This window comes from Myxocyprinus asiaticus, chromosome 20 (assembly GCF_019703515.2).
Source record: "Myxocyprinus asiaticus isolate MX2 ecotype Aquarium Trade chromosome 20, UBuf_Myxa_2, whole genome shotgun sequence".
Taxonomy (NCBI): domain Eukaryota; kingdom Metazoa; phylum Chordata; class Actinopteri; order Cypriniformes; family Catostomidae; genus Myxocyprinus; species Myxocyprinus asiaticus.
In genome coordinates this window covers 15,179,678-15,203,738 of record NC_059363.1, presented here as the reverse complement: position 1 = coordinate 15,203,738, position 24,061 = coordinate 15,179,678, and the positions used below count along the sequence as shown (strand labels likewise).

Sequence of the window (24,061 nt, the reverse complement as noted above, 5' to 3'; positions counted from 1 at the left end):
TTTATTTTACTAAAAACTGCATGTAAGACTCAATTAGACAGTTATAGGGGGCCCCCTTGTGGCCCGAGAGGGAAGGGAGATATTCTGTTGAGCAATAATGCACACAAGCTGTTCTTTTCAGTTGTGTGTTGAAGGTGCTATTTCCGTTGTAAATAGTCATTTATTGTTTTTCATGGTCATTTATTGTTAATTTTTATAGCTATTTATTGTCAATTTATTGTAATATTTCTATGTTTTGTGTAGTTATTATATTCCAATTTTAAGTTAATATTTTCCAATTACTTGAAGACTGTATTATGGTCATTCTTGGGTGGGCCAGAATCCCGGGGGTGGGGGGCTCTCCAAGTAGGATTTCGCTCAGGGCCCCCATATGCTCAGAAACGGCCCTGGTTGCACGAAAGTCAAAGTCAGCACCCTGTGTTTCAGACTTACAATGACTTGTTAGGGGGTGCACACCCTATGGCTGTCGCAGAAACACAAACAGATGTGCTCATGAACAGAATTCATGTTTTAAATTCTACATAAATAATACTGTTTTAGAAATGTGTAACCTAAGTAATGTACTTAAAAGTAATGAATTTAACTGAAAGTCAGTAACTGTAATCTGATTACTAGAATTTATGTGATACACTACGTTTTGACTAAAAAGTAATTAGATTACAGTAACTAACAGTGTAATCAGATTATACCCAACACTGTTGAGGAATGTCCCCAAGTATACAAACTATAGCAAAGTACATAACACATGTAAATAAGTAACACACATAAACCCAGACAGTATATAACCACAGCAGTTTTTTTTTTTTTTTTATGGCCAAAGTACAAACTGCATCTGCAACCTTTGAAATGTTATAAAAACTCACTACATAAGCTAAGGGTTTTGTAAGTAGACACATAAAAGAAAATCTGTTCATCAAAAAGGATGAAGTTTGAAGATCTACTTACAGAGATCAATGGCTTTGGCAGGTTCCAGAAGATGATTATCTGCATAAATTTTTTAGGACGATTCACAATTCCATGTCACTTTTTGTTAAGCAACTTTATCGCTGCCATCCCATCTCATCACTGTGACATCAGCTCTCTGGATGCTGCTGGAATCTTTTGGAATCTGAGTCGGCAACAGAGACTGACTATCAGTATTCCAGCACAGGAAGACGAGACTCCTGCTTCATGTTACATGTTCGCCCAACCTCAGTTTCACTTGCTGAAAAACTACACCAATACAACAGAACTTCCTGTAGTCCAATGTCAGAATGGATGGGAGTATGACAACAGCACATTTATCAGCACTCTGGCAACACAGGTGAGAGATAGATTTAGTAGGGTGCAGTACCTTCTAAGTTAGATTTAGAAGGTCTTGCACCCTACTGCATTTGAAAAATGTTATAAAAACATTAATTTGTAAACTGTTACAAATGACTGTTTTTAAAAGTTTTTCAAATGTTACATTGTAGTTGTGGGGATGTAAAAATGTCTTGTTTTCTTAACATGAGTAGAGCATTACACAAAGATTAGCATAACGTTCTTGAATATGCGAAAAATTCCTGAAAACATAATTTGCCAACTTCTACAAGTTTTCACATTTTCCACATTTTTAAAAGAGATCATAATCATTAAAGATAACTTTTATCAAAAACTAATAACATTATAAGGCTGTTGTAATAACATTATTGTAATTATATTTGAAATAACATTTTGTAACCTTTACAAAACATTTGCCAAAATTGTTGGAATGTTCCCTTTGAGGTTAGATATTAGTAAGCTGTTGACCCTTTCTTGCTGGTGCTGTACTCCAGAAGTTATTGTTTGTCCCATCCAGACACATCACCATTAATTTCACTCTGTTCTCTAACAAACACTTTATAATCCACATCATGCTTTGCAAAAGCTGTTTTCCAATTCTCTCTTTTTCAAAGTGGGATCTGGTATGTGATAATAGAGGGCTGAATAAAATTGTGGCCACCATCTTCTTCGTTGGAGTGATGTTTGGAGCAGCTTTTTTCGGAGGCTTGAGTGACAGGTGATGTTTCAGTTTAAATATTAACAAAAAATTACAGGCCAAAAATTGACACGAGATGTACCATAACCAGGGACTAAAAACTAAATGTTTTTAATTTTGGTTCGTTCTGAGCAAAACTTTATTTTTTCATTCCGGTTCAGAAGTTTCGCAGCCTTCTTTCCAAAAAGTTACCGGTTAGAAAAAATTAAAGAATGGTTAATAACGTTCTTTTTAAAATTACAGTGCTCTGCGCTAAGGGGTGGATGAAATACCAACTGCAGTGTTGCCAGATCTCGCAAGAGAAACAAGCAACATTGTCTGGAAAAACAAGCCCAAAATAAGCCACTTGCCTCACCAAAATAAGCAAATATAAATAAGATGTTTTCCTGTGTGGTTGATTTATCGGCATAGAAATCATAACAAGCAGTTAATTAACAGTTTAAAGATAATTTTATTTACAGATCTGCTTCTGAGTCAAAACTGGAACTGGATTAGCCGTGCATGTACAGTATATGTAGTAAAATTATACATAGTTGCTAAAAAGGTCTTCATTCAGAAAATGCCACATCCACAACGTGCAATAAGGCAAAGAAATGTGTGATGCAGCAGTTTCCTTCAGGATCAAAGCACGTTTCATTTTTTCAAGCAACATGAACCCTTTGGCCTTTAGTTCCATGAAAAAATTATTGGAACAAAAATAACTGATTATATCCAGTTAACAGCATTTAAAAATAACGTTTTCAATCCGGAACAATAGAAAATCACTTTGTTTCCAGGTTTTGGTTAAGTTCTGCTAAAAATTTGTTTCGTTTTCGGTTTTCGTTCCTTGAACAATTTTTAGTCCCTGAGCATAACATAATCTTTACTAAATGTTTTTAGTTTTTTTTAATGTAAACATTTATAATGAAACACTTTTAACATACTTAAAAGTGTATCACTGTGGCTTTTTTTTTGTTTTGAGTGGCCATCAAGCCAGATACAGCAACACTGGCTCAACCAATTAAGTGAGTTTGGGGCAGGGCGACCTGTTTGTTCAACCAATGGAAGATGTGATGAGTGGAATATGTTTGAAAACACAGACTATTTTTGTGATTCTGTTAGGTGGCACCAATACCGCAGAAATTGCGCATTTCACAACACGTTGAGAAGGCAGTCGTGAAGACGAAATTTTCTGTGTAACTGAATATAACCCGTTTTCATGTAGATTTGGGCGTAAGCCGATGTTGCTGGTGTCATACGTATCAGGAATGGGTTTTGCAGTGGCCAGCAGTTTTTCCTCCTCCTTCATCATGTTTGCAGTGCTGAGATTCTTCACTGGATTCACCATCACTGGCATCATCATCATCTCTACTGTACTCAGTGAGAAGCCCTCAATTGTTCCTGATTCAATCCATTTCTCTTCTCACTCCACTGTTTGCGTGATGTTGCTAAAAAAATCTATGTAATTTAACCATGATGCCAAATTACAATGGACAATCATGTTTGTATATGTAACAGGTAAAGGTTGGGCAAGGAGGAGGTGGGAACCGGCAGAACAGTCAATGTAAACTTTAATGAGAAACTCAACTTAAAACAAACATAAACAAACCCAGACACATATGCAACATGGCCGCGTGCGTCTCTCTCTCTCTCTCGAACCGGTGTCTCTGGCTGCCCTTTATATCGCTCTCCCGCTGATCAGCTGATTTAGCGCCGGCCATGCTCCATCACGGCCCAGCCACGCCCTCCTCCTCGTCACAGTATAAAACAGTTTAATAGACTATTTTTGCTTCTATCTCCAGATGTGGAGTGGGTGGACATTCAGCACAGGAGACTAGTGTGTGTGATTGACAGTCTGGCATGGGCTTTTGGCAGTACCTCATTGTCTCTGATTGCATTCTGTGTGAGAGACTGGAGATGGCTGACAGTGGCTGTCACTTCACCTTTACTTCTATCCACAATCCTCTGGTGGTAACAGAGCAAACAAATCCTGTCAAATTAAAAGCTGAACATATAATACAACAAATACTTTTGTGCAAATGTTCTCAAGGGTCCTCTTTATCACTCTTGCTGTATGTCAGCTTAGACTCTAGGAATGTATCACAGAGCAAATATTTGTTATAGGTGGGTTCCAGAGTCGGCTCGGTGGCTGATAGCCAATGGGAAGATGGAAAAAGCTTGTTACTATCTGCATAAATGTGCTGTTACGAACTGCAGGGAGGAGGTCACCTCCAGCATCACAAATGAGGTGCATGAGACATATATTCTCACTTACAAGGAATGTTGACGGTTCATCCTCTCTCAGTAGGCTACTTTCATCTTCCTCCTAGACTCTCTCTAGCATCTTTGTTACTGATAGAGAAAAGAGAAGGTATTCTTACCTGGATCTGGTCAGAACTCCTAAGATGAGAAGACTGGCTCTGCTCACAGGAACCATTTGGTGTGTAAATGAGCTGCCTAATGGGCATGTGCTAAATTTGTTAGACTTAACTGACACTACATAAAAGAACATGGAATGCTTTATTGTATGGATATTACAAATAACCCATTAAAAATCAGATGTCTTTTCACATCTTACAGGTTTTGCGTTGCCACTATCACCTATGGAATAAGCCTCAACATCACTGGATTCGGACTAAATCTGTACCTCACTCAGTTTGTGTATGGGGCCATTGAGGTTCCAGCTAAACTGAGCATCTATTACCTGCTGGATAAGATTGGCAGACGCAAAACTGAGGCTGGTGCTCTGCTATTGGCTGGAATCAGCCTCATGATTAACATATTCATACCCAGAGGTGAGCCCATCTCATTTGATTTACAGGAAACAAAGCAATAATGTATAATGAGAAGAAAAAAATACAAATAAAAAAAATAAAAGAGAGAAAATTTAAAGTAAAATTTAGACATACAGTAAATTGTGAAACAAATAAAATAAAAATAACACTTATGTTTCAAGGGACATTACAGAGAAGGGATAAGTAAGCACTGCACAATGAGGAAAACTGCATGGACAGATTGTATTGACCACATTAGCCACTAGAGGGTGCCTTTTATTTCTTTATTCAGTAATGCACAGTGTTTGCTCAGTATACTCTCCCTCTCTCTCTCTCATTCAGATCAATGGGTTGGTCGTACTGTGGTAGCAATTATGGGTAAAGGTCTCTCATCTGCTGCTTTTGCAACAATTATATTATACTGCTCTGAGCTTTACCCCACTGTCCTCCGGTAACTGAACTGTCAACATAATACTACTGTATTTCCTAAAACACAAATGAATAAATCTTTAGATTAAATATTTTTCATGGACTGTAATTTAGTTGGATTTAATTATTTGATAGAGTTCTACTAATGAAGACTGATATCCAAGATCATTATATATAAATATATTAATGTACATTATATGATTTGTTTTTTTAATGTATTGGTGTGGGTCCTATAGGCAAAATGGGATGGGCTTTAACTCCTTCCTAGGCCGTCTAGGTGTGGCTGTGGCTCCTCTTATCCTGCTACTGGACAATACCTGGGGTTACCTCTCTCAGGTCACCCTGTGCTCTGTTGCCCTACTTGCTGTTCTGGTGGCCTGTCAGTTACCAGAGACACGAGACAGGTGTCTACCTGAGACTATAGAGGATATTGAATGTACTGGGTAAGTCACAACCTCCAATATAAGAAAATAATTTTACAACAGCATCATTGGGCTCACTGCATTCAATTAGTATGGGGGAGATTGGGAAAGTTTTTTTTTTTTTTTTTTTTTTTTTTTTTTGAGGGAGCTATAACAGTAAATGGTGTACAAATCACTAATTTTATTTAGTATGATTCCATTTGTTATGATGAGTACATCTGCTTGAATAAAAAAAAAATTTGGGCTGAAATATCAGTAACAAAATTTGACACATGGAGAGCAAAGTAGAAGTTGATGTGGTATGTTATTTAACTAAGTCCTATTTTTTAAACAGGAAAAATGTCATAAAACATCTTGAAACGCTGGAAGAAGCAGAGAGAATGACGACAAATAAAAAATGACAATGGTGGCCTGCTGAGAATTGTCAAAGACTGTGTGTGCATTCAACACTTATAAAATGTACCAAATTAATATTTTGCCCTGTTGTTCAATTGTTTAGTGTAAGCGTTTTGTTTAGCTTCCAAATTAAGGCAGTAATTCCAGAGTTCTTTTAAAATATTTTTATTAGTTACACAACTAAAAGGATTTACCATTCTCTCCAGTGCCATGTAATAATAATAATAATAATAAAAATATCTAAATAAGATGCTAAATGGAGGTGTGTGTGAATGAATAGATGGAAATTGTGAGCGTGTATGAGGGTATGATAAACAGAAAGAAAGAAAGAGAGACAGAAAGAGCCTATGTGTGAGTGTCTTTATGTATGTATGAGTGGGGATTGTGGTTTTGTATGAATATTTTGTTAGATGCCAGAGGCCATTTCTAATTACCAATTAGAGCACATGTATATGCAGTTAAAGTTGCATATATTTGATCTGTGCTGTAAAATAAACCTATTCAGTTTACACTAATAATGTAAAATAAACATGTCTGTACCAAATAAAAAAAAATAATAAAAAAAGAGCTTTTTCCTTTTTGACTTAATGTTCACTTGGCATTTCATTCTCTGCATTTTCTTTCTCATAAATGTAACAGCCCACCTTTCCAGTGTTCACACCTTTTGGTCCAAAAAGGTACCCGTAGCAGGGCACATGGCAGTAAGGCCTGCCCTCGTGCTGCAGTAAACAAAAAGTAGTATTAGGGAGACTGAATTACTTATTAAGTGATCATTATAGTAAATATTACACAGTATTACATCTATTTATTTGTTCTCAGGACTCAGGAATTATTGCTTACATAACCTCAATTTAGGTTTCAGCCGCAGCTACTGTTTTAATTGTGTAATTTAAATATTATTTTGACTTTCTTTACAATTATAGAAATACAAAATGCATTTGAAACTAATATTTATATTAGAGATTAAGATGTTAATGTATTTTTTTATATATATATATATATATATATATATATATATATATATATATATATATATATATATATATATATATATATATATTTGAATACCTCTGCATGGCCACCAGGGGTCAGTGTTTTCCTGCACCTCACACAGCGAAGGCAAGGTCTGTGCCAGTTGCGCCCCAATGACATCACCTTCTCAGCTGCAGCATTAGACCATTATATCATCACATTACATGACAAATTGCATCATATCAGTACTGTTGATAGTGAAAGTGCTGTTTTTTTGGTTGCTAAGTATTAAAAATTAAAAGATAAAATATGTTACTTTTTATTTTAAATGGTAGCTTTTGCAATGTAAAATAGTAACATAAATCTAAACTGTAAACCAGTTAGTGTTTAGGACAAAAATATGGACAAATGCACAAATAAGTCTTTACATTTTGCACTGAAGCACAAATGTGCAGCAAATGCCATATAAAGCCCTCCCCATTGACCTGCACCTGAAACTGAGCTATTTTAAAACCTTGTATTTGTTTTTTACTGGAATTCTTTGTTCCTTTAAAAAAAAAAGAGGAACTAACAGTCTCACAGTGGTCAGACAGAATGATGCATATATCGAATACAGCAGCACAAAACACACACACACACATACACACACACACATTTCTGAAAGCTCACAAATGTCTAAAAAGTCAGTTATGATTAATTGGACTCACCGAAATAAACTGCTTTTCCACAGCTGGGACACAAGTAAGTCTCTCCAGCAAACATACGTGTAGGAGCAGAGGAAGCTACATACAAACACAAAACCTTTAAGCTTTCTATATTGTATGTAAGTGTCCATCTCATAAATTTGTATAGAGATGCATTGCTATCTTGTGACTCCTAATATTGTAAGTCTACGATCAGTACAATAACCTTACATTTATTGATTGATTTGGTAAGTAGCCATGTAATAAGCAGGATAATATACAGGCAGACAGTTACTATCGCAAAATAATACCCCAACAGGGTGATGAGGATCCTGATGCCAAGTGGACTGTACACTATATCTATTACTAAAATGTATAAATATCTTCAGTTTGGTGTGATTAAAGTGAAGTTGTTCTGTACATAATTCAGCAATGATAATGATCTGTGTGACACTTCAGTTCACATAACTACAGACTCAAAATAAACAATTCTGTCTCACATCTTAGCAATGTTGACCGTTAACAGTTTTAGATAATAATTTTTCTCCTGTATTCATTTTATCTGCGTGAACTCTAGAGAGGCTCACATGTTTAAGAAACAGATTATGTTCAGAGACATTTCTCCAGACGTTTCCACAATGGTCTTTTAATACGTCTTTAAAACCCTCCCCTAACATTCCTCCAAAGTTCCGTCTGTCGGAAAACAACTATTAAGGGGAAATATTTCAGAAAGGGAGCCAATCAACGAAGGCCATTAAAATTCCACTGTGTAAAATCCCGAGGGGGTCACTTTAAAAAAACTATCCCCCCACCCCTCCATCACTACACACACAATTCATGCCTGTCTCCCACTCAGTGTGGGTGTTAAAAAAAAAGTGCTGAGGAAGTGTTGTGTATTATGGAATGTGTGAAACAATGTAGCTTTGAAGAGTGTGTCTATATATATATGTGTTCATCCTTTACACATTGTTAGAGAGAATGCAAAAAGAGTGTGTGTGGCTGAATGTGTTTGTATAAATTTCTGCACGTGTGTGAGCACTCCATAGGGAGTTTGTTGTTCCTAAACAGGACGTGTAGTTATGAGTTTAATATTCTCTTTCATATCAAACTCCCGAAGTTAAAAAGTGTGGAGTATCACGAACAAATTTTTGTGTGTTCAAAATTACCTTTAGGTTGATGATAGTTGATCTGTGTATTGGTCCAAGGTGTAGTGGGCAATCCTTCTGAAGGGCTGTTACATGATTTGTTGATAGGTGTCTGAGGAGGTGTGTCATATATGTAAGACCCCGCCCCTCCAATATTTACACCTACCAATAAGAGAACAGAACAGTGAGTACCATTCCATTACTGTCTGTGAATGTTTGTGGTCGATGAAGCTGATATCTACTGTAAGTGGTCACACTCTCCTAATGCAGATAGCATTATGTAAAAGCCAAAAATACATTCTTATGATCCCGATAAAATTGTTTTACTGTAGAATGACACACACACTTGTATAGTAACATTTAAGCTCAAATAAGCACTCCTTTGATTGTGCGTTAACATAACCTAAACACCGAAACCTACCATCTTACCAAACATTACATTGTCCTACTGCTAAACACAAACACCCCTCAATTACCAACCATGCATGTCTGTCTCACTCTCTCTTATGTCATCATAGGGTCTGCTTTAAATCTTCCAGTGTCTGAAGTGTTTAGGAGGACAGAGGGACTTTTAAAAAATATGTGTACGTGTGGGGGTGTATGCATTTGGAATAATGGTGAACACTGTTGCGTGTTAATGCCGTTTCGTAAGTTTATGTTCATGTGAAGTAATCATAGGACTGTGTCATCATCTATACACATCTGCATCCGCAACAGAAAAAGGGAGCACAATCATTTTTATTAAACTATGCTGTTTGACAAACACTGGTTTTGGACATCAAATTTAGATTTTAATGTAACCATAATTGAAATCCAACATATAATACAAGGCATTGCAACATTTTACCTCTTATCACTTAACAGTGTGGTTTTGTTTTTCTTGATTATCACTTATTTGAATTGTCATGCTGCTTCCAAACTGAGGACAGTTTATTTATTAGATTATTTATTGTATAGCATACAAATTACAATCATTCATGTTTTTATCATTAATGTTTTTTAATAAATACATTTTAATAGAAAACAGGAAATTAAATTTGGCTTTTTTTTATCCAATTTATTGAAGAAACAATCATAGATTAATTTACTCTAAAATAATCGTTAGTTGCAGTCATCCCTGTAGTCCATACGAGGAACAGCCCCGCCAACAGGTTGAGTAAAAGACAACAGAATTTTCATTTTTGGTAGAAAAGATTGAAATGTGCACACAAACACACAGTGACCTAAGAACTAAGCTTTTTATAAACTTTGATTTTTGACAAATGAAGTACATTAAACTTTTCTATCTGACTGCAGGGAACAAACTGACATTAAAGAGCTTTTTTCTTCTGAGCCCTTTTCTTTAGTTTTCCCTCTCTCACACATGCAGGATATGGTTTCCAGTGGTGAGTGCACTGTCTTTGGTTGTAGCATTGTTTTAAAATCACTAAGACTCAGATGTCTCTGAATGAGCCCTGATTCAAACCCTCATTTCCTGTACATGGATACGCAGCACACTGATCTTTTCACTGACCCGAATACACATCACAGACACAGATGAAAGCCTGTCAGCCCCAAGAGCCCCACTTTATCTCTTATTGTATAATTAATCTTATTTTCTATACCTTTTGGTCCAAAGAGGGTCCCGTAACACGGTTTATGACAGTATGGCAATCCATCATGCTGTTTGAGAAAGAGAGGAAGAGAGAGATCACTAATCTGGGCAGTTGGCACATTTAGTTCTTCATCTTTAGTTTATTATTCTTAATGACTTGTTTATTAATTTTTGTTAAATTCATTAATTACCACTATTACTAATTAGTTTACACTGCACTAATATTTTGTTATTTTATTTTCATTTTATTTTATTTTATTTTATTTTTTTTGCCCTATTAATATTTTAGATTACTTGTTTAATATACAGTATTTGCACAATTGCTTTACCTTTTTTAATTTGGTCAAGGTCTCATTGCATGCTGCAAATTCTTTGGCAATAAAAATGCATTGCCATGCCGATAAAACACTAAACTGAATTAAGAGAGAGATCTTAATTGCTCATTCTCCAGTTCAGACAGAATCTCCTGACATTGTCCTTGCTGATTTGGGGAATGACAGGTATTCCAATTCTGTGGAAATCCGAAATTTTCTGCACGCGCAAATCCCATGAGGGCCTGCTCATTTTGAAGCACTGATACTTAACCAATAGAAATGCTCTCAAAATATCCAAAGCTTACAAATAACAATTTTCTTTCAATAAGACTTCAATATTGAAAAAAAAAAAAGCTATTTATATTATGGGGACACTAGAAATGTCCTCATAAACCACATTTATAGCATAATACCCTTGTAATTACCAGTTTGTAACCTAAATAAAAAACTTAAACCTGACCACACACACACACACACACACACACACACACACACACACATTTCAGTTTGTGTATGTGGTTTAGTGCATGTGTTTGCATAATAATGATATCTGTAAGATTCAAAGCCAAATATCAAGCCATAAATTGTGAGACCAGGTGTTAATATTAACATACAGTAATCAAATGTTAATATTGCGGAATAGGACTGAACAGCATAGCTCATGGTTTGTTCACCCAAAACTCCTCTCCTGATTTACTCACCCTTATGTTGATGCAAACCTGTGTGACTAACTTTCTTTCGTGGAGCCCAAAAGAAGATGTTAGGCATTTTATGTTAGGCACTGACAGGCTCAGTCACCATTCAATTTTAATTGTATGAAAAAAAATCCATAGTGTCAACATTCTTCAAAATTTCAAAAGAAAAGCCAAGACATGAGGGTGAGTAAATTATGAAAGAATTGTTATTTTTGGGTGAACTAACACTTTAACCCCCATTAAAAACTATTTTAAGAAGGACAATAATATCAGCATTCGTGCAGAAAACACCCTCATGTTGTGACAAGCTAAAATTACTGTTCGTGTTCCCACCAAGAGCCATTTCCCAAAGAATAAAGTTGAGGCTGCCTGAACTCTATTCTGAAATGCAGACTAAACCTGCAGAGAACCAACACCAACAATATATCAACCTCCTGCTGTTTCAAACACAATAGGAGAAAGAGTTCAGACAGTTCTCAAAATAAAGAGAACACAATGATGGAAATAAAAGAGTAACAAGACGAAATATATCCTTCAGTGAGACAGTGAAAAGATGTGTTTTAGTGTGTCCATCCATTTTTGTCAACATCAATCAAAAAGTTATAGAAAAGACAGACCCTCTTCAAGAAAAAAACTCTTTTTAAGGGCTCACCTTGTAATTAAACTAAAGCTTTGTGTGTTTGTGTGTGAGTGTTCTGTTTGTGTGCGTGCAAGCATGAGTGTGTGAGGGACCGAGAGAGAGAGAGAGAGAGAGACAGAAGGAAGAAAGGCAGAGTATTGTTTTCTGGTTTGAATGAACACTATCTTTGTCCCTCCATTGTCCTTGTAATCATTTTGGTAAAGACCCACAGTGACAGTGAATGTGTGTGTGGATGTGAAAGTGCATATGCATGGATACCTACTTGTTCTGCAAAATGATTTGAACTGTAGCAGCTGCACTGGTCTGAACATGTTTCTGAAAATGACAGATTGTGCTATTTATCCAGGAATTTTGCTGTGGTTAAGAATATTATGATTTACATTTCCTGCAAGAGGCGAGTTGTAGTAAGCTAAGACCCAGCACTAGAGGAATCTGTTTCTCGTCTTGTTTCACCCAGTCAGCCTGTACATTGCTATACTTGTCTGTCAATCTCTTGTTGACTTCACATTTAAAAAGTTACTTTAAATAAGCAAAATCAAACTCTTTAAGTAAAGAGTACAAAAGGATTTTTACTCCTTTCGTTCGTTGCTATTTTGACTTTCATCGTCCAATTTATGTGTATAGGAATGCCTTCTTATGTAACAATTTTGATCAAATAAACAAGTCAAATTTTTCCCATCCAAGAAAATAATTCTGTAATTGCATTTTCTCCCTGTCAGACAGAGAACATTCCAGACAGCAGTAAGGTTACTATAAATACTGATTATCTGTGTTTACGATGTGTCAACTCCTTTGTAGAACTTTCAACTCTTCTTCATTAACTTCTACCTGTATTTGTTACGTGAGACAATTCTGTGCACTGCTGTGTTCAGGGCACTTACTCATGGAGTGTAGACTTACAGAGGGATGCATGAACAATCATATACCCCAGACAGTAAGAGGGACACAAGACAATTCAGACTAGAAACTAGAAAACAGCTCAACTAGAAAACGTCTCCTGACGTATCAGGCTGGCCCGTCATGCATGTCAAGACAATGAAAAAGAGAGAAAAAACAAGGGCAGAGGAAAAGACAAGGAGGGAAGCAGAAATATGAGTGGACACTTGTTTAGCATGGATGACCTAGAATCAGTGTCGACTCGGGGTGCGTGATCTTGTGATATACTTTAACATGTGTGGTCTTCACTTTGAGAAACTCTGCCGTTACAGTACATACAGACCAACAATTAGGTCATTCAGCATCACAGTCTTTAATTTCTCTGACATTAGTGATCATGTCAGTGTGGTCTGATTCTGTAGTTTAATTGGTAGAGCATGGTGCTAACAACTGCAAGGTACAGATAAAACATACTGATAAAATATATAGCTTGAATGCACTGTAAGTGGCTTTGGATAAAGGTGTGTGGCAAACTCATAACGAAAGGGGTCAAACAGGTCGATGAACTACCAGCTTTGAGAAACTGTATTGAGAAACTATGGCTCCTGTCATATCTGTCTAGTCTTGTTTTTCACTTTAGTGGCAGGATCCTGACACTCTTTTTACATTATGTTGGTTTGGACTTTCTGTTGTGTTTCCCATGTGTTGCCCTGCTTGTTTCTGTTCCTTGTCTCATTTCATGACAATGGCCCCTTGTTTGCCCTGTCATTGTCTCCTTTTCTTATTATTAGTTAATGTTCCTCACCTGCTCTCCTCGTTTGCTTCCCTGAAAACTTCCCCTTTATATTCCCCCCTTTTTCACAGTTGTGTGCTGGTTCATCTCTCATTTTCCCCCTCCTGTTCCATGTTGTGAATTTTATCTTGTTGGTTGGTTGGTCGGTTTTCCCTGGTTTTTATTATTCTGCCAGGTGTCAGTTCTCCTGTGTTCAGTTTTCTTTTGAGTTTTGTTTGTCTGCTTGGTTAGTTTTGTTTTTTGCTCGTATCAAGGGTCTTTTGTTTCCAGCCCTGTTCGGCTGTTTTCTGTTTATTCTATCACAGTTTTGTGTTTTTGTATTTAATTTTTATTAATAAAGTATTTTTGGGTTCACCACTGTCTGCGTTTGGGTTCTGTTCAAATATCTGACACTAATCAATTAATCAATTGTAAACTACACAAGAAAAAGACTCTCTGTATTGTTGGTTTAGATATAAAATGTATGTATATATACTGTATATCACTGGAGACATCAACACATATTTTAGAAATATTACTGTAATAATCAGAAAACATGACAGTTTTCTTTTATTATATCTCAGTATCCAATATCAGTTTTAGTCCTGCTTACCTCTGCATGGCCTCCGGGAGACAGAATCTTACTACAGCGTTCACATTTCAGACAGAAACGGTGCCAGTTTTTCCCCAGAGAGCTCACTTTCTCTGCTAAAGCAGAAAGAGAGACAGAAAGAAGAGACAGTAATGTATTACATGATCAATGATGAATATGTCAAGCCAAGTCTGGCAGGTTTCACTGAAGGAATGCATTTCTAAACAATAAACTGTCCTGTAGTGATAGCCTTCTTTATTAGTGCAATAACACTACACCAATCTTTGAATGGAAAGACCTCAGAACTAGTCTCAGCCTCACCCCCAGGGACCATACATGGATGCATATTTGAGCAAACATGATGCATAATGCACATAGAAATGGCTAGAACTAGCTAAAATTGCCAGATCCAAATTGCCAGATTGGCTGGATCAATTTCCAGGAACCATAGTTTTTAATCAGTCTGCCAGGAAACAAAATTATGTTTACAAAGTAAAGTACCAGTCTGCTAAATGAGCACTTCATAAGATTTAGTTGCTGGATTTGCTCATGTCTGCAAGGTTCATGGCATTGAAACATTTTATTTGGCTATGTTTACATGCATTAATTTTCATCAATCCGAATAAATTAAATCTGATTGAAGATTCCGAATATACTTTTATATGTCCCCTAAACTTTGCAATCCAATACCAATATTCGTTTATGTGTGCATTATATGTATTCCGAACAAAACTTCTGCGCATGCAAAGAGTGTCAGTCGTGTTCTGAAGAAGCGGAGAAAGGCTGAGAAGAGAGAATGGCACCAAAATTTAATAGGCGTTTTTGCTTTATTGAGATATCTAAAAAATATACCAGAAAAGCTTTCTTCTTATGTTACTCACTCTACTCTGCAAACAAAGAATTAGTAGCAGCATCTAATACCCTGCCTGTCTGACTTAACCACATAGGCTACTGTATTTGTCTCTTTGTTTAACATCATGGGAAAATAAAAAGAAATCATCAGAAAAAAACAAAACAAATTGTGGACCTCCACATGTTTGGTTCATCCTTGGGAGCAATTTCCAAATGCCTGAAGTTACCACGTTCATCTGTACAAACAATAGTACGCAACATGCCCATTCCTCCTCCAGTCTTACTGCAGGCATCTCTGGATGTGTGTATGAAGTAAAGACAGGTGGGTAAGAGTTGTCTTTAAAGGAATTTACAGATGTGGAATGGAAACAATAATAGGGAATTTAAGCATAATATGGAATTTAAGCAACAGCTGTGGATGGGACGCTACGTAAAAATCACTAGGCAATAATGACTACAGAACAGAGTATTTAATCATTCAAGAAAAAAAATATCAAAAGTAACAGTCAGTATCTGGTGTGACCACCAGCTGCATTAAGTACTGCAGTGCATCTCCTCCTCATGGACTGCACCAGATTTGCCAGTTCTTGCTGTAAGTTGTTACCCCACTCTTCCACCAAGGCACTTGCAAATTCTCGGACATTTCTTGGGGGAATGGCCCTAGCCCTCACCCTCCGATCCAACAGGTCCCAGACGTGCTCAATGGGATTGAGATCCAGGCTCTTCACTGGCCATGGCAGAACACTGACATTCCTTGCAGGAAATCATGCACAGAATGAGCAGTATGGCTGGTGCATTGGGATGTCTTCCCTGTAACGCACAATGTTGAGATTGCCTGCAATGACAACAAACTCAGTCCGATGATGCTGTGACACACCGCCCCAGACCATGATGGACCCTCCACCACCAAATCAATCCCGCTCCAGAGTACAGGCCTCGGTGTAATGCTCATTCCTTCAACGATAAACGTGAGTCCGACCATCACCCCTGATGAGACAAAACCACGACTCGTCAGTGAAGAGCAATTTTTACTAGTCCTGTCTGGTCCAGCAAAGGAGGGTTTGTGCCCATAGGCAATGTTGTTGCCGGTGATGTCTGGTAAGGACCTGCCTTACAACAGGCCTACAAGCCCTCAGTCCAGCCTCTCTCAGCCTATTGCGGACAGTCTGAGCACTGATGGAGAGATTGTGCATTCCCGTTGTAACTCGGGCTGTTGTTGTTGCCATCCTGTACCTGTCCCGCAGGTACATTCAGATGTACCGATCCTGTGCAGGTGTTGTTACACGTGGTCTGCCACTGCAAGGACGATCAGCTGTCCTTCCTGTCTCCCTGTAGCACTGTCTTAGGCGTCTCACAGTACAGACATTGCAATTTACAGCCCTGGCCACATCTGCAGTCCTCATGCCTCCATGCAGCATGCCTAAGGCACGTTCATGCAGATGAGCAGCGACCCTGGGCATCTTTCTTTTGGTGTTTTTCAGAGTCAGTAGAAAGGTCTCTTTAGTGTCCTAAGTTTTTATAACTGTGACCTTAATTGCCTACCATCTGTAAGCTGTTAGTGTCTTAACGACCGTTCCACAGGTGCATGTTCATTAATTGGTTATGGTTCACTGAACAAGCATGGAAAACATTGTTTAAACCCTTTACAATAAAGATCTGTAAAGTTATTTGGATTTTTACAAAATTATCAGTGTCCTGAAAAAGGGACGTTTCTTTTTTGCTGAGTTTATACATACATACGCACCACTGTTTTGCGCATGAGCGCAAGGTACTTTAGAATACGATTGAGAAAGCGGTCAGATTCAAACATTTACATGATTATTTTAGGTGTACACCACCCCCTTAAAGCGGATGGAAATTTAATTCAGATCCAGCTCAATCATGTTTTCTGTTTACATGAAGGCTTTTCAATCCGATTGAGCTATCAGTCGGATTATAAATGGATTATTTGATTGCATGTAAGCGTGGCTATTGTGAGATATTCAGAGTTTTGTTTGAGGAACTAAGTGGCAAGCAAACAGGATTTTCTTTAATATCCAATTTGTTTTCAGAGTTACTGTATGTCCATGAAATAATCCATCCTTGATGAAGTCTCCACACAGGTGCATTTACATGGACCATAGTAATCCGTTTGTGATTGGACTACTAGCACAGTCCAAATAAAAAAGTCTCATGTAACCACATCAGCCGGAATGAATTGGCCAAATCCGATGTAAACTTCATTCGAAGGGGTGGTGTAAACCTTTATAATCCATTTGAAAATATTTGCCATGTAAACACTTGATCAGATTGCTTTCTGAAACTGGGACATTGTGCGCATGTCCGTAACTGACACAGTAATGATGTCATGACGATGAGGGAACACTGAACTCTGAGAAGACGTGTGACCAATAGAAGATCAAAACGTCACACACTGACCTCTAATATTTCACAGCTAGATATTTTTTATTGTTGCTGGACAGTAAGTAGATGAACGGCATCTCAAACGCTCTGTTGTGCGCGCCATCTACCGAGGCTTGCGTCAAACTCCCGCAAAAATATAAATGAGGTATAAACTTATCAAATATAAACTTTACTAGTGAACACAAAGCACTCCAGTTTCACCTTAATTTAATGACTGTGTAATGGTGAATGTCCGTAGTCATTGCGGGTTCATTCTCACATTGTGAAGCGGCGTTAAACGGCAAGGGAATGCTGTATAATCGTGCAGTGTAAGCTTATCAAAAGATCAATTCAGATTTGATGCTTTTGACATATAAACTCCCACAACCCAATCACTTTATTTAGTGTTCATGTAAACAGTATGTTCGGAATCATCGATCGGATTGATTTCATTCCGATAAAAAAAAAAAAGTGTCCATGTAAAGGCAGCTTGTTGTCCATAAACTTTTTTTTGGAAACTGCTACACCATTATTTGAATGAGCTACCACTCTCACGTCAGTCTATTAGTGCTGCAACATCTATTTCAGATTTACCCATCCATAATGTCTTGTAAACTGTGGCTGGTTGCCTTTATAATTATTGTTAATGGAAATTTGGACATCATTACAGCAAATGTTAAAATGTGCATTTCAACAACAATTTTTTGTGCATTTGTGCATTTATGCCAATGGAGATGTTTTTGGAAACATTACTTACATAAACTTTGTGAAAGTCTATCCATATGTGTGTGTGTGTGTGTGTGTGTGTGTGTGTGTGTGTGTGTGTGTGTGTTTTCAGCTAAACAATGCAGCCACAAAGCAGAGGAAGAATCTGAATCTAAAGACACACTCCAGTTAGTTTCCCTGCAAACCCTGCTCAGTCTAAGATCATTTAAGCTTTGCAGTCAGATTTGCTCTTATCAAGGGATTGTTGACATGGGCATCTTAACTCTGACCTTCACTGATCTTCACAAGCAGTTTTTTGGGGTAAAATCAAATAGCGAACAACCCACTACACTGATATTTCAACAGAAATGAAATAATGAAAAAGTAGATATGTTGATCTTCAGTCATAATAATATATAAACATTTGGTTATGTTGTGCAACTTCCACTGCATAAAAAAATCCTGCTTGTATGTGTTCTGTCACTCATGATCTAAACCAAACTAAACCACTTAAAACCAAAAAATCAATAGCTATGATTGTTTGAGCAAACACACAGTAAACAGTAATGGACTTTGGAACACAGAGTGAAATGTGTGTATGATTTAGACAAGAGAAAACTGTTCAGTTTGGAAGTCTTGGAGCTCCATCAAAACCTTCTGCATATTCTCTGTATATAAAAGCTGAGTGTATGTTAAAATACCCACCAAATGGGCTAAGATATGATACACATAAAAGGCAGATTGGTGTGTAAACACTGACATTTGGGCATGTGGGGGATTTATTCCACCTCCCCTAAATGCCTTACACACTAACCAGCCGACATTCCTAGGGTCTGTCTGACTCTCTGTCTCACACACACACATACACACACACACACACACACACACACACACACATTTCATCACACAAAACTAGTCTGGTCAAACAGAGAGCACACAGAGTCAGGACATATTCAGAAGTCCAAGCTCAGTGGGGATTTCAAATCAAGCTGATATACAGTTGAAGTCAGAAGTTTACAAACACTTAGGTTGGTCATTAAAACTCATTTTTTAACCACTCCACATATTTCATATTAGCAAACTATAGTTTTGGCAAGTTGTTTAGGACATCTACTTTGTGCATGACACGAGTCATTTGAGTCATTTTTCCAACAACTGTTTACAGACAGATTGTTTCACTTTTAATTGACTATATCACAATTCCAGTGGGTCAGAAGTTTACATTCACTAAATTAACTGTGCCTTTAAGCAGCTTGGAAAATTCCAGAAAATGATGTCAAGCCTTTAGGCAATCAGCCAATTAGCTTCTGATAGGCTAATTGGAGTCAATTGGAGGTGTACCTGTGGATATATTTTAAGGCCTACCTTCAAACTCAGTGCCTCTTTTTTTAACATCATGGGAATGTTGTGCCTCCACAAGTTTGGTTCATCCTTGGGAGCAATTTCCAAATGCCTGAAGGTATCACGTTCATCTGTACAAACAATAGTACGCAAGTATAAACACCATGGGATCACGCAACCATCATACCGCTCAGGAAGAAGATGCATTCTGACTCCTAGAGATGAACGTAGTTTGGCGCAAAAAGTGCAAATCAATCCCAGAACAACAGCAAAGGACCTTGTGAAGATGCTGGAGGAAACAGGTTGACAAGTATCTATATCCACAGTAAAATGAGTCGTATATCAACATAACCTGAAAGGCTGCTCAGCGAGGAAAGGCTGCTCTGCCATAAAAAAGCCAGACTACAGTTTGAAAGTGCACATGGGGACAAAGATCTTACTTTTTGGAGAAATGTCCTCTGGTCTGATGAAACAAGAATTTAACTGTTTGGCCATAATGACCATTGTTATGTTTGGAGGAAAAAGGGTGAGGTTTGCAAGCCGAAGAGCACCATCCCAACTGTTAAGCATGGGGGTGGCAGCACCATGTTGTGGGGGTGCTTTGCTGCAGGAGGGACTGGTGCACTTCACAAAATAGATGGCATCATGAGGAAGGAAAATTATGTGGATATATTGAAGCAACGCCATCAGCCAGGAAGTTAAAGCTCAGTCGCAAATGGGTCTTCCAAAAGGACCCCAAGCATACCTCCAAAGTTGTGGCAAAATGGCTTAAGGACAACAAAGTAAAGGTATTGGAGTGGCCATCACAAAGCCCTGACCTCAATCCAATAGAAAATTTGTGGGCAGAACTGAAAAAAAGGGAATGAGAGCAAGGAGGCCTACAAACCAGGCTCAGTTACACCAGTTCTGTCTGGAGGAATGGGCCAAAATTCCAGCAACTTATTGTGAGAAGCTTGTGGAAGGCTACCCAAAATGTTGGACCCAAGTTAAACAATTTAAAGGCAGTGATACCAAATACTAACAAAGTGCATGTAAACTTCTGACCCACTGGGAATGTGATGAAAGAAATAAAAGCTGAAATAAATCATTCTCTCTACTATTATTCTGACATTTCACATTCTTAAAATAAAGTAGTGATCCTAACTGAGCTAAGACAGGGAATGTTTTGTACGATTAAATGTCAGGAATTGTGAAAAACTGAGTTTAAATGTATTTGGCTAAGGTGTATGAAAACTTCTGACTTCAACTGTATCTCCTCTTCAGCACGGCCAGAAACAGTTACTCCATCCGCTAACCTGCAACAGTAGCACAACAGATCCTCTCACTTTGGCCAAGAATCCCTTGCCAAATTCTTACGTAACACCATCACCCCGTTCTCTTTTCACAGGCTATAGCATTTACTAACCCCCGTGGCTAGTGGATGCTGGAGCAGAATACTAAAGAGCATCTGACAATAACGGGTCAGACAAGAGAACATCCTCTAATGCGGTTGTGGGAGCGTTAGGGTCAGCTTTGCTTGACCTATTAATAACAATACCTAGTTCTGCACAGGCTGCAAGCTAAACCCTAATGTTGTTCTGTACAGTTTGGGGTCACTGAGACCCCTATGCTCTATATGAAAAAAATAATAATAGTAATTATGAGATTAACCAATTATTTTTACCTCATATCTTTTCCTCTGACAATGTTAAAGCAATTAGATAGATATTATTGAAGCTACAGTTATACAAAGTAGGCATGCACTTTTTAGAAAGTTGATTGTTTGCCCATCCTGGATTTCAGTTTGACCATAGCAAGTTTGCATAGTTAAAAATTACATTAAATCTAATCAAAATAAATGAATACAGTGTGTATACAATAAGAGAATCCTAGTATGTTAAAATTAATGTATTTATTAATATGTTATATCTGATGTCTCTGAGACCCAAAACAATCAGGGGTTTGACCAAGCTGATATCAGCAACATAACCACTTAACATAAAATTAGAAAAAAAAAAAGAAGCAAAATCATTAAGTATCAACCTGATACTGTGTAAACAATTAGAGTTTGAGTTTTTTAAAACTACTTAAACATAAGGGTTTAATTCACATCGTATAATATCCGTTAAAAAGACCAAAAAAGCTTTTCAAACACTTGTTATATAACAAACTCTATAAAGCTTTGCAGTGGTTTATTCCCAAATAGAACTATCCTCCACCTGTCAGAATGTATTACACCTGCCCTCCAAGTTAAGTCAATTGGTAATATTTATACAATACTAATAAAATTAACGTGGTTTGTATTTATGTTGAGAAGTTGACTGTCAATTCTAATGTAAAAACTCTCACCGAAATACACCGTCTTGTCGCATCTTGGACAAATGGACGTCATTCTCTAGAAAAGTCTCGCTGGCGCGCAGGTTCGGTTCGTCTCTCAGTTGGCTGCTGGTACCTCAGCGATGCTGCACACATACTGTTTGCAGCACGAGTCGCGTCACGGCGTTTATTTGACTTTAAAGAGCCGCTGTGCCTGTCTCATGAATATTAAATACGTGACATAACGTTCGAACAGTAAGTCTAACGGATTGGCTGAAAGATAGACATTAGTAAGTATGAGCTAGAATAGTGGCTGGAGAACAAACGAATTCTAATACGCTCACTTGCTCATGAATATTAATTAGGTAACGTAAATGGAGGTTACTAGAAGGTTACTAAGCAACGTCAGCTTGACCTAATTAATATTCATCGCCATAGTGGGATTCGTAATTCAGCACCCTGCTTTCTCATGAGCTGCGTGGCGCAACGGCTTGAAAAATTAGGATTTTTTTTTCTTTTTACGTCAATCAAAAACAAAAACTTCCGAAGTAACAACTTTATTCTTTTCTGCGATACTGTCTGGCTAGATTTATCAATCGCGGGGAAATGTGGATTCTGATTAAAATGCAAGATTTAAGAGTTCACGTGTCTTCAACTTAATGTATTATTAAACATTTTGAAAACTCGGCACCTTGAAAGTGACTTTATCTAAAAATTACGTCCTGTATTTGTGGAGGAATGTGATTTTGATAAACATTATATTCTTTCGAGACTATATGCTCAATATGTTTTTTTTACTGCCACCTGGTGGTGATAGAAATCTGTTGTCAAAAACTGTATCCGTCACATCCGGATCCGAATAGTAGTGCAACCAAACATCCGCCCATCGATCTGTCTATGGAGGATCGCAGTTTTTCTTAATAAATGTATCCAACTTGGATGCACTTGGCTGTAAACCTCAGACGTTTAATTGTTTCTTTGGATTAACACAGCACTTCACCATATGTGTTATTTACCACTTTAATGTGTAATAGTATCTGAGCGAGGCGATTAAGCGCAAAGTTTTCCCAGTTCATGAGGAGCTGCGCTCTCTGTTCAGCTTACTCCCAGAGGATGAAAGAGCTCAAGTCCGAAGAGACAGCGTTTAAGTGTATTAATGTCACTGTTTTCACTATTGCAACATGCTCATCTCTCGTTTGTAAATATAAAACAGCTGTAGACACTGGGACATTTTCATCTTTATGTTTTATGTACTTTGCATTCGGTCGAGGGGACACTTCCCCAATCATAGTACTCAAAACACAAGGATATCTCCAAGTTTATAATGATTAAACCAGTTATTTTCTGTATTCGGACTCTGGAATGGAAATGTTTCTTTATTTGAACATTTTTTAAATTGATCTTATGTCATACATTGAGATTATAATAAGTAAGTACATGAAAGCAATGTGATCATTATCGTCACAAATACTCTGTAGAATCTTTACTCGGAATATATATATATATATATATATATATATATATATATTTACATACTGTTTATCCCTGCCTTGTTCTAATGCTCTTTAATGTGTAAAGGTACTCTTTCTAAGCAATCCAATCAATTTTGGGTGAGAATAGACCAAAGTATAACTCCTCAAGGCTAGGAAGTGTAATCGAGCTTGAAATCGTGATTGTGCCTAGAGACTGCAATGGCAAGATACAAAGTGGAGTTACATTTTGTTTTCTCCCAAAACGATTAAATCATTTCAGAAGACATAGACAAAAATGTATGGATAATTTTTTGGTACCTTCATGTGCATTTTGGAGCTTCAAAATTTTGGTCACTATTCATTTGCATAGTATGAACCTACAGAGCTGAGATATTATTCTAAAAATCTTCATTTGTGTTTTGCAGAAGAAAGAAAATCATGTACATCTGGGATGGCATGAGGGTGAGTGAATGATGAGAGAATTTTCATTTTTGGGTGAAATATTCCTTTAGCATAAAGAAGTTTCTTTTTAATATGGTTTATTTTAAAATATATAAAAGATGTTAAAGTGTTTTTTTTCTCTCTCTCTCAGAGTATAGTTTACTGAAGTAAAAATTTCAGAACTCTTTCCAGCACTGCTCACAGTCCTTCCTCTGAAAGTTACAATTAATGTAGTCTCTGTAAATGCACTTTCAGCCACTGGCATCCCCTTGGAAATAATCTATGATCTCA

General features: G+C 37.3%; 2 protein-coding genes across 2 annotated transcripts; one reads left to right on the top strand and one right to left on the bottom strand.

Annotated features, from left to right (window-relative positions):
• The first annotated feature begins 645 nt into the window (after nucleotides 1-645).
• slc22a7b.3 (solute carrier family 22 member 7b, tandem duplicate 3) lies at nucleotides 646-6,256 on the top strand. Its single transcript, XM_051647023.1, has 10 exons — nucleotides 646-1,303; nucleotides 1,917-2,020; nucleotides 3,204-3,358; nucleotides 3,781-3,949; nucleotides 4,103-4,226; nucleotides 4,309-4,418; nucleotides 4,559-4,773; nucleotides 5,095-5,203; nucleotides 5,418-5,624; nucleotides 5,938-6,256. The coding sequence occupies exons 1-10, from the start codon at nucleotides 923-925 to the stop codon at nucleotides 6,002-6,004; spliced, it is 1,641 nt and encodes a 546-aa protein (XP_051502983.1). The 5' UTR covers nucleotides 646-922; the 3' UTR covers nucleotides 6,005-6,256.
• On the bottom strand, nucleotides 6,008-22,145 carry crip3 (cysteine-rich protein 3). Its single transcript, XM_051647024.1, has 7 exons — nucleotides 21,891-22,145; nucleotides 14,304-14,398; nucleotides 10,404-10,461; nucleotides 8,821-8,961; nucleotides 7,679-7,753; nucleotides 7,068-7,162; nucleotides 6,008-6,718 (listed from the first exon to the last, which is right to left on the bottom strand). Exons 1-7 carry the CDS (start codon nucleotides 21,931-21,933, stop codon nucleotides 6,584-6,586), a joined length of 642 nt encoding a protein of 213 aa, XP_051502984.1. The 5' UTR covers nucleotides 21,934-22,145; the 3' UTR covers nucleotides 6,008-6,583.
• Between the last annotated feature and the right edge of the window lie 1,916 nt (nucleotides 22,146-24,061).